General features: G+C 39.1%; 1 protein-coding gene across 10 annotated transcripts; it reads left to right on the top strand.

The window, feature by feature from the left end:
- Positions 1-436: 436 nt before the first annotated feature.
- On the top strand, positions 437-4,280 carry LOC119299831 (succinate dehydrogenase [ubiquinone] flavoprotein subunit, mitochondrial-like). Of its 10 annotated transcripts, XR_005146283.1 has the most exons (7): positions 437-1,285; positions 1,841-1,915; positions 1,993-2,093; positions 2,173-2,236; positions 2,385-2,532; positions 3,189-3,277; positions 4,040-4,280. XR_005146283.1 is itself a non-coding variant. In XM_037576975.1 (6 exons), exons 2-6 carry the CDS (start codon positions 1,192-1,194, stop codon positions 2,504-2,506), a joined length of 456 nt encoding a protein of 151 aa, XP_037432872.1. In that variant the 5' UTR covers positions 437-1,015; the 3' UTR covers positions 2,507-4,280. The 10 variants fall into 10 exon arrangements, 7 of the variants coding, with proteins under 7 accessions (XP_037432872.1, XP_037432874.1, XP_037432871.1 ...); XR_005146282.1 differs by having other exon boundaries at positions 2,385-3,277; XR_005146281.1 differs by having other exon boundaries at positions 2,385-3,687.
- Positions 4,281-10,690: the final 6,410 nt, after the last annotated feature.

Raw genomic sequence — 10,690 nt, 5'->3', positions numbered from 1 at the left:
CCTTTCCCAGTGACAGTAGGGGCAACAAGGCACGTATTGTATTATTACCATCGAGGATAACAAGATGAGGTTTTCATCATATTGCATGAGTTTATCCCTCTACACACTACACCACAACACTAAATTGGGGGCAATTAACTGTCGGGAGAAATATGAGAATAAGGGCAAACCATCTGCCGGGGATCAGGTAACTGCCGGCAAAAATGCATAAGGATGGATAAACTGCCGGTAGAAGTTAAGCAGCAAGGGCGCATGTACTGCCGGCAATGATATGCCCATCTTAGGTTATCAAAACTGCCGGCAGAACTAAACTACGGCCCACTGTCTGCCGGGCCTATCCGTGGCACGAGCCCACAAAGATAATTAGGCCCAAACGCGTGCTGGTGCTGGAGAGTGCGCGACAGACCAAAATTTTTGCTCGAAAGAATTACAGCCGCCGCCCCGACCTGTTCTCCCCCAAATCGAACCTCCTTTACCCCTCCTCTTCGACCGATACCACCGCCGCCGTCGCCGCCGCCCCTTCCTGTTCTCCCCCAAATCGAACCCTCCTTTACCCCTTCTCCTCGACCGACACCGCCGCCACACCGCCCCTTCTGCCACCACCACCCCTCAGCCGACCTGTGCGACCGCATCTGGATCTATGGCGCCAGTGCGTAGAGGTCGCGTCTCCTCCCTCCAGAGGCCTCTGATGCATGCGGTCGATGGAGCCTCCCTCCCTTCGGCACAGCCACCTAAACGTCGATGGCGCCGGTGCGTCAAGGTCAACGTCAGCTTCCTCCCCAGCAACAGATCCTACGACGAACACCAATCCTTCTCCATTGTGATGTGCGGCAACGGCAAGCGCAAGAGGAAGCAGTGCCGTCCAAGGGTCCACCACGGCATCGGGCTCCTCTTCTCCGCGGCCCTTCACGCTGGCTAGCATGAGATGGCTCCTGGCCGCGGCTTCCTCTCCCGCTGACTGCGAGCGCGGTGCCTGCTCTCTGCTTAGATCCGTGCCAATGGAAACCCGATCTAGGTGAGATTCTCCATAGCAAGGTAGTGAATCTCTCCTTCTCTGCTGGATGAGAACTGATGGTGGGCGTTGTCCAGTTGTCCGTACGAATCCAGATTTCCCCTCCCTGCTACATCTCTCCTTCCACCGAGACTGTCTTCTTATTGCTGTTTTTTCTTTTTACTACCAAATTGATGCAGATGCTATTAGTGAAAGGATTGGAGACTGGGTCTAGTAGTGGTAGGTTTTTTGAGAAATTCCAAGTGCTCGGGAATTGCAAATTGTTTCAGCCAGGTTAGTGTATGTGTAATTTTTTATGGGTTGTCTGAAATTCAGAATCATTCTCACTTGTAAAGGAATGCCATATGTACCTAAAGTGATTTGTTTCGGGGGTCTCTTCCCTTCTCTGGGAATCAATTATTTAACTTGTAATAAATAATAGATATGCCTACTTTTATGTGATTATAATTTGATGTAGACATACTGAAGGAAAATAGTCTTTGATTGTTGCCTTTAGCATTAATTTTCTTTGCATTCTATTAGACTTGATGTGGATATTTCTTGGATCTTATTTTTCCTTGGTTTTTAATTGCCTTGCTTGTTCAGTTGCTGTAGATTCTACAAGCATTAGGTCATTAATGCATTATCTTTTTAGTGCCGCTAAGATTGTCTTGTGTACCTGATCTTGTTGTAATGTTGACAAGATTTTTTACATGATAGTTAAAACCTACTAGCTAATGAGCCCTTTCAATGGATATAATTAGGTCTATAAATAGTGCTTGCTTTCTGCACCGCATGTTTAGGACACTGCTGATTAATGCATATACTTATTTTCGACGCGCCTGTCAGGGGGTAATTGCACCCAACATGGAGGATGGTACCCTTCATCGTTTCCTTTCAACAAATGCTATTTTAGCAACAGGAGTAAGAATCTCTCTGTCTTAACCACTGACTGTTCCTTTTCAGTTTACTGCCTGTCTTATCCCTGTCTTGTTTTATAGCTCAACATGGTTATGGCAGAGGTTACTTCTCTGCTATTTCACCTCACACATGTACTAGTGATGACAATGCTATGGTTGCACGTGCTGGGTTACCCCTTCAGGTTAGTCTTCTGAACTAAATCACACTGACTTAGCTACTTCTCAAGATGATATGGTTATATCTATCTGTTGAATTTGCAGGATCTTGAGTTTGTGCAGTTCCATCCTACAGGCATTTACGGTGCTGGATGCCTTATAACCGAAGGTTTTACATAACTAAAACTTTTTTATCCTACTGTAGTCACATGTGTATTAACTATAGCTTTTGCACTGCACATTTCTCCAGTTAGTATCGAAATATCAGTCAATCAACCAAATTTTCTTACATTACTATGTCATCATTCATTTTTAAGGTTCCCGGGGCGAAGGTGGTATTCTTAGGAACAGCAAAGCTGAGAGGTTCATGGAACGATATGCCCCTACCGCCAATGATCTGGCATCTCGTGATGTTGTTTCTAGATCTATGACTAATTGACTATGGAAATTAGAGAAGGACGTGGTGTACGTATGTTTCAGTTCTCTTGTTTTATGCGATTATGCTTTAGGTGATAATCTGGTGTTGTTGGTTCTTCCCACATCACTTGCTGTTTCTATCCTTTAGCCTCAGGACCATTGACCGACCATCTCTACCTGCACCTTAATCATCTTCCTCCAGAAGTGATACATATGCATCTTTTATACCCAACCATCTACATATACAGAATATAACTTTCTTGTAGTGCTGCCGCCGGGAGATAAATCTTTGTATGCCCTTCCACTATTAAATTTTGTTGTAATTATTCTTACTATGTTGAGATTGCGGTCTTCATTTTTTATGTTTTCTGCTCTTTGTGACAATTCACAATTTTCCAAGATAAATAACTCTCATCACTATTTGGGCACTATATTGTAATGCTTAATGCTTCAGGAATAAGCGTGTGAAATCTAAACACATGTTTTAAGCATTTATCCACTTCATGTGGGCAATCCCCGTTGTTAATATACAAGAAATCACGTGCACAAGTTAAGCACTTATTTGTAAATGATTTTGACACTGAAAGTTCTTAATTTGCTTTGAGCACATTACATCTGTAGATGTGGCAGAAGCCAAGTTATTCCAGGATAATATGCAATGTTAAGTGCAATTATTTTCCTTATGCTAACACAGTTTTCGCCAGCATTATTTTTTCAGCTGCTTGATGGAATCATGGAAGGAACATATACAGTGCAGTACGAAACGAGGAATGATCTGATGATGTTGAGATGAGTATGGTACCCATACTGTATCATTTTTTGTTCAGAATCTCTGATGTAAAATGGAGGGTGTTAAATGTAGCCCTTGAGAAAAAAATGGGACATTGTACTACCATAGTGAGCTCCACTGTAGAAAGTAAAATAACCAGCCTTAACTAGGTGTATATTTGTTACTCTTAAATAGTACATAAGCTTTTGAAGGAAGTAATTGCCTCAGAGTTATGCCTACTCACCCCCGAGCCCTGAGTGAGGTGTGGTCACTGTGTGCTTGGCTGCTGGCTAGCTTCCATAGTACGTACTAGAGGAGTACTATACTGTGTGCTTGATACCTTCCATCACTTAGAGAAATAGCTGCACGGAGGAGTCTATCACTTATATTTGGTAAGCTAGAAGCACCATCAGGAGTTGAGGACTTGAAAAGAGGTTCAGAGGCAACCAATGGGGCAATATTTTGATCTCATCTTACACATTCTATTATGTTTGTCTTTATTATATGTCATCTTATTAATTATTTATATATACTTGCCATATTGAGCGTTGATGTTTCTAGAAATTTCCATATTCGGCATCGTCTTACTCGTATCGCCGTATCAGTGCTTTATATGATTTACTTGATGCCTTGAAAGGAAATATGATGAGAAATTCTCTTCGTTCATGTAGATGTCTTTCTTAAAAAGTTGGAGCGGTGCACATGATTTTCTTTGAGTATTGTAATCAATGTATGCAGATAATGTTTTATAATACTTGTACTTGTCAATTGTATCTCTTTGTCCAGGTTGGAAATGTTCGTGAAGACTGGCCAAAGATAACTTGCCCTAACCATATGCTCTGAGCTCACGTAGAAGACCTTACAAGCTTTGCATTTTGTGCTTGTTACATTCTGTATAACTTGGATGTATTGAAACTAAAGATGCTAAATTATGATGCAAGTCATCATGTGTAATCAGTGAATTGTATACATTGTAACCATGTACTTTGATCATCAGATTTTATAATATAAATGTGCAGATTCCTTTTACTTTATTTTAATGAATGGCTTGTCAGTGTGCATCTAAATGTGAAATAAATACAATACTAGAGTGCAATAGCCTTATAGATTGGTGTATTTGGCAACCGTGGCACATCATCTGCCGGGAAAGCTATTAACTGCCAGGAGAATTTGTCTGCCGGGAGAATAGAAACTGCCAGGAGAACTTTGAACATATCGGCATACAAACTGCCGGGAGATCTCTATCTGCCGGCGTTTGCAATTCCCGGCAGCCGTTCTTGTGGCAGTTCTATCTGCCGAGAGAAAAACGTTCCCGACAGTTTGTCTGCCCTTATAAGTGACTTCTGCTGGCAGTTTTTATGTCCTTGCAATCGTGTTGTGGTGTAGTGACATCATGTCATCTTGCTTAAGGCGTTACTCTGTTCTTATGAACTTAATACTCTAGATGAATGCTTGATAGCGGTCGATGTGTGGAGTAATAGTAGTAGATGCAGGCAGGAGTCGGTCTACTTGTCTTGGACGTGATGCCTATATACATGATCGTACCTAGATATGCTCATAACTATGCTCAATTCTGTCAATTGCTCAACAGTAATTTGTGCACCCACCGTAAAATACCTATGCTCTTGAGAGAAGACACTAGTGAAACCTATGGCCCCCGGGTCTATCTTCATCATATTAATCTTCCAATACTTAGTTATTTTCATTGCTTTTATTTTACTTTGCATGTTTATCATAAAAATACCAAAAATATTATCTTATCATATCTATCAGATCTCACTCTCGTAAGTGACCCTGTAGGGATTGACAACCCCTTACCGCGTTGGTCGCGAGGATTTATTTGTTTTGTGCAGGTGCGAGGGACTCGCGAGGATTTATCATAAAAATACCAAAAATATTATCTTATCATATTTGTTTTGACAACCCCTTACCCCCACTTCACCCTTGCCGTTATATTCGCCCTCTCTCTCTGTCCTCCCTCTCTTTCTCTACTGGATTGATACATTGGTTCTCAAAACTGAGGGAAATACTGACGCTACTCTGCTGCACCACCCTTTCCTCTTCAAGGGAAAACCAACGCAAGTGCTCAAGAGGTAGCAAGAAGGATTTCTGGCGCCGTTGCCGGGGAGGTCTACGCAAAAGTCAACATACCAAGTACCCATCACAAAACCTTATCTCCCGCATTACATTATTTGCCATTTGCCTCTCGTTTTCCTCTCCCCCACTTCACCCTTGCCGTTATATTCGCCCTCTCTCTCTGTCCTCCCTCTCTTTCTCTATTTGCCTCTTTTTTGCCCGTTCCAAGTTTGCTTGTGTGTTGGATTGCTTGCTTGTCATGATGGCTCAAGAAAACACTAAATTGTGTGACTTTACCAATACCAACAACAACGATTTTATTAGCACTCCAATTGCTCCTCTTACCGATGCTGAATCTTGTGAAATTAATGCTGCCTTGCTGAATCTTGTCATGAAAGATCTGTTTTCCGGCCTTCCTAGTGAAGATGCCGCTACCCATCTAAATAGCTTCGTTGATTTGTGTGATATGCAAAAGAAGAAAGATGTTGATAATGATATTGTTAAATTGAAACTATTTCCTTTTTCGCTTAGAGATCGTGCTAAAGCTTGGTTTTCGTCTTTGCCTGAAAATAGTATTGATTCTTGGAATAAGTGCAAAGATGCTTTTATCTCTAAGTATTTTCCTCCCGCTAAGATCATATCTCTTAGAAACGATATTATGAATTTTAAGCAACTTGATCATGAACATGTTGCACAAGCTTGGGAGAGGATGAAATTAATGATACGTAATTGCCCAACACATGGTTTGAATTTGTGGATGATTATACAAAAATTTTATGCCGGATTGAATTTTGCTTCTAGAAATATTTTAGATTCGGCCGTGGTAGGCACTTTTATGGAAATCACATTAAGAGAAGCTACTAAACTCCTAGATAATATTATGGTTAATTATTCTCAATGGCACACTGAAAGATCTACTAATAAAAAATTGCATGCGATAGAAGGAATTAATGTTTTGAGTGGAAAATGGATGAACTTATGAAATTATTTGCTAATAAAAGTTTTTCTTCTGATCCTAATGATATGCCTTTGTCGACTTTGATTGAGAATAATAATGAATCTATGGATGTGAATTTTGTTGGTAGGAACAATTCTGGTAACAACGCGTATAGAGGAAACTTTAATCCTAGGCCTTATCCTAGCAATTCCTCTAATAATTATGGTAATTCCTACAACAATTCTTATAGAAATTATAATAAGATGCCCTCTGATTTTGAATCTAATATTAAAAAATTTATTACTTCGCAAAAGAATTTCAATGCTTTGATTGAAGAAAAATTACTTAAGATTGATGAGTTGGCTAGGAACATTGATAGAATTTCTCTTGATGTTGATTCTTTAAAACTTAGATCTATTCCACCTAAGTATGATATCAATGAGTCTCTCAAAGCTGTGAGAATTTCCATTGATGAGTGCAAAGAAAGAACCGCTAGGATGCGTGCTAAGAAAGATTCCTTTATAAGAGCGTGTTCTTCTAGTTTTCATGATAATAAAGATGAAGATATAAAAGTTATTGATGTGTCCCCTACTAAATATTTGTTTTTCAATATGAATCTTGATAATGATGGGACTGATTATGATCCACCTTTACCTAGAAGGCGTTCCAAAAATTCAGAGTTTTTAGATCTTGATGCTAAATTTGATAAAAGTGGGATTGAAGAGATCAAAACTCTAGATGTTAATGAACCCACTATTTTGGATTTCAAGGAAATTAATTATGATAATTGCTCTTTGATATATTGTATTTCCTTGTTGCAATCCGTGCTAAATTCTCCTCATGCTTATAGTCAAAATAAAGCTTTTACCAAACATATCGTTGATGCTTTGATGCAATCTTATGAAGAAAAACTTGAGTTGGAAGTTTCTATCCCTAGAAAACTTTATGATGAGTGGGAACCTACTATTAAAATTAAAATTAAAGATCATGAATGCTATGCTTTGTGTGATTTGGGTGGTATTGTTTCCACGATTCCAAAAACTTTGTGTGATTTGTTAGGTTTCCGTGATTTTGATGATTGCTCTCTAAACTTGCACCTTGCGGATTCCACTATTAAGAAACCTATGGGAAGAATTAATGATGTTCTTATTATTGCAAATAGGAATTATGTGCCCGTAGATTTCATTGTTCTTGACATAGATTGCAATCCTTCATGTCCTATTATTCTTGGTAGACCTTTCCTTAGAACAATTGGTGCAATTATTGATATGAAGGAAGGAAATATTAGATTCCAATTTCCGTTAAGGAAAGGCATGGAAAACTTTCCTAGAAAGAAAATTAAATTACCTTATGAATCTATTATGAGAGCCACTTATGGATTGCCTACCAAAGATGGCAATAACTAGATCTATCCTTGCTTTTTATGCCTAGCTAGGGGCGTTAAACGATAGCGCTTGTTGGGAGGCAACCCAATTTTATTTTTATTCCTTGCTTTTTTCTCTTGTTTAGTAATAAATAATTTATCTAGACTATTTTTTGGTTGTGTTTTTTGTGTTTAGTTAGTGTTTGTGCCAAGTAGAACCGTTGGGAAGACTTGGGGAAAGTCTTGTTAATCCTGCTGTAAAAAAATAGAAACTTTAGCGCTCACGAGGACTGCTGCCATTTTTATTTGGAAAGTGATATTTAGTTAATTATTTTTGCAGATGATTAATAGATAAATTACTCACGTCCAGAAATTTATTGTAGAATTTTTGGGGTTCCAGATCTTGTGCTAGCTACAGATTACTACAGACTGTTCTGTTTTTGACAGATTCTGTTTTTCGTGTGTTGATTGCTTATTTTGATGAATCTATGGCTAGTAAAATAGTTTATAAACCATAGAGAAGTTGGAATACAGTAGGTTTAACACCAATATAAATAAATAATGAGTTCATTACAGTACCTTGAAGTGGTATTTTGTTTTCTTTCGCTAACGGAGCTCACGAGATTTTCTACTTTAAATTTTGTTTTGTGAAGTTTTCAAGTTTTGGGTAAGGATTTGATGGATTATGGAACAAGGAGTGGCAAGAGCCTAAGCTTGCGGATGTCCATGGCACCCCCAAGATAATCTAAGGACACCTAAAAGCCAAAGCTCGGGGATGCCCCGGAAGGCATCGCCTCTTTCGTCAGCTTCTATCGGTAACTTTACTTGGAGCTATATTTTTATTCACCACATGATATGTGTTTTGCTTGGAGCATATTGTATGATTTGAGTCTTTATTTGTTTGTTTACCACAGTCATCTTTTTTGTACACACCTTTTAAGAGAGAGACACACATGATTCGGAAATTATTAGAATACTCTATGTGCTTCACTTATATCTTTCGAGTTATATAGTTTTGCTCTAGTACTTCACTTATATCTTTTTAGAGCACAGTGGTGGATTTGTTTTATAGAAACTATTGATCTCTCATTCTTCACTTAGATTATTTTGAGGGTCTTAAATAGCATGGTAATTTGCTTAAATAATCCTAATATGCCAGGTATACAAGATTAATAATAAAATTCTCTTATGAGTGTGTTGAATACTAAGAGAAGTTTGATACTTGATAATTGTTTTGAGATATGGAGATGGTGATATTAAAGTTGTGCTAGTTGAGTAGTTGTGAATTTGAGAAAAACTTGTGTTAAAGTTTGTGATTCCCGTAGCATGCACGTATGGTGAACCGTTATGTGATGAAGTCGGAGCATGATTTATTTATTGATTGTCTTCCTTATGAGTGGTGGTCGGGGACGAGCGATGGTCTTTTCCTACCAATCTATCCCCCTAGGTGCATGCACGTAATACTTTGCTTTGATAACTTGTAGATTTTTGCTATAAGTATATGAGTTCTTTATGAATAATGTTGAGTCCATGGATCATACGCACTCTCACCCTTCCACCATTGCTAGCCTCTCTAATACCGCGCACCTTTCACCGGTATCATACACCCACCATATACCTTCCTCAAAACAGACACCATACCTACCTATCATGGCATTTCCATAGCCATTCCGAGATATATTGCCATGCAACTTTCCACCATTCCGTTTACTATGACACGCTCCATCATTGTCATATTGCTTTGCATGATCATGTAGTTGACATTGTATTTGTGGAAAAGCCACCGTTCATAATTCTTTCATACATGTCACTCATGAGTCATTGCATATCCTGGTACACCGCCGGAGGCATTCATGTAGAGTCATATCTTGTTCTAAGTATCGAGTTGTAATTGTTGAGTTGTAAGTAAATAAAAGTGTGATGATCATCATTATTAGAGCATTGTCCCAAGTGAGGAAATGATGATGGAGACTATGATTCCCCCACAAGTCGGGATGAGACTCCGGACGAAAAAAAGAGGCCATAAAAAAGAGAGAAAAGGCCTAAGTAAAATATGAGAGAAAAAGAGAGAAGGGACAATGCTACTATCTTTTTACCACACTTGTGCTTCAAAGTAGCACCATGATCTTCATGATAGAGAGTCTCCTATGTTATCACTTTCATATACTAGTGGGAATTTTTCATTATAGAACCTGGCTTGTATATTCCAATGATGGGCTTCCTCAAAATGCCCAAGATCTTCGTGAGCAAGCAAGTTGGATGCACACCCACTTAGTTTCTTTTTGAGATTTCATATACTTATAGCTCTAGTGCATCCGTTGCATGGCAATCCCTACTCACTCACATTGATATCTATTGATGGGCATCTCCATAGCCCGTTGATACGCCTAGTTGATGTGAGACTATCTTCTCCCTTTTTGTCTTCTCCACAACGACCATTCTATTCCACCTATAGTGCTATGTCCATGGCTCACGCTCATGTATTGCGTGAAGATTGAAAAAGTTTGAGAACATTAAAAGTATGAAACAATTGCTTGGCTTGTCATCGGGGTTGTGCATGATTTGAATACTTTGTGTGGTGAAGATGGAGCATAGCCAGACTATATGATTTTGTAGGGATAACTTTCTTTGGCCATGTTATTTTGAAGAGACATAATTGCTTAGTATGCTTGAAGTATTATTATTTCTATGTCAATATTAAACTTTTGTCTTGAATATTTCAGATCTGAATATTCATACCATGTAACGCCCTCGATGCGGCTATATCTCCCACGTGTCGAAGCACGACTTAGAGGCATAACCGCACTGAAAGCAATGTCGCAAGTGAGGTAATCTTCGCAAACAACCCATGTAATACAATAAGGGAAAATATACATAGTTGGCTTACAATCGCCACTTCACACAAATACATGAATAAAGCATTACATCAATCAGATACAATCAAGGTCCAACTACGGAACCAAAGTAAAAGAAGACTACCCCAAATGCTACACAGATCCCCAATCGACCCCAACTGGGCTCCGCTACTGATTAACTGGAAACGAAAACAACATAAAGGACA

This window comes from Triticum dicoccoides, chromosome 5A, assembly GCF_002162155.2.
Source record: "Triticum dicoccoides isolate Atlit2015 ecotype Zavitan chromosome 5A, WEW_v2.0, whole genome shotgun sequence".
Taxonomy (NCBI): Eukaryota; Viridiplantae; Streptophyta; class Magnoliopsida; order Poales; family Poaceae; genus Triticum; species Triticum dicoccoides.
Note: the sequence above shows the minus strand (reverse complement) of the source record. Positions and strands in the feature narration are given on the sequence as shown.

What these genes read in the sequence shown, in the direction of transcription:
- LOC119299831 (XM_037576971.1), top strand. Translation starts at nt 1,072, where the DNA reads ATGGTGGGCGTTGTCCAGTTGTCCGTACGAATCCAGATTTCCCCTCCC. An exon ending in ATGCTATTTTAGCAACAGGA is followed by an intron (nt 1,916 to 1,992) that starts GTAAGAATCTCT and finishes CTTGTTTTATAG; the next exon opens with CTCAACATGGTTATGGCAGA. An exon ending in GTGCTGGGTTACCCCTTCAG is followed by an intron (nt 2,094 to 2,172) that starts GTTAGTCTTCTG and finishes TTGAATTTGCAG; the next exon opens with GATCTTGAGTTTGTGCAGTT.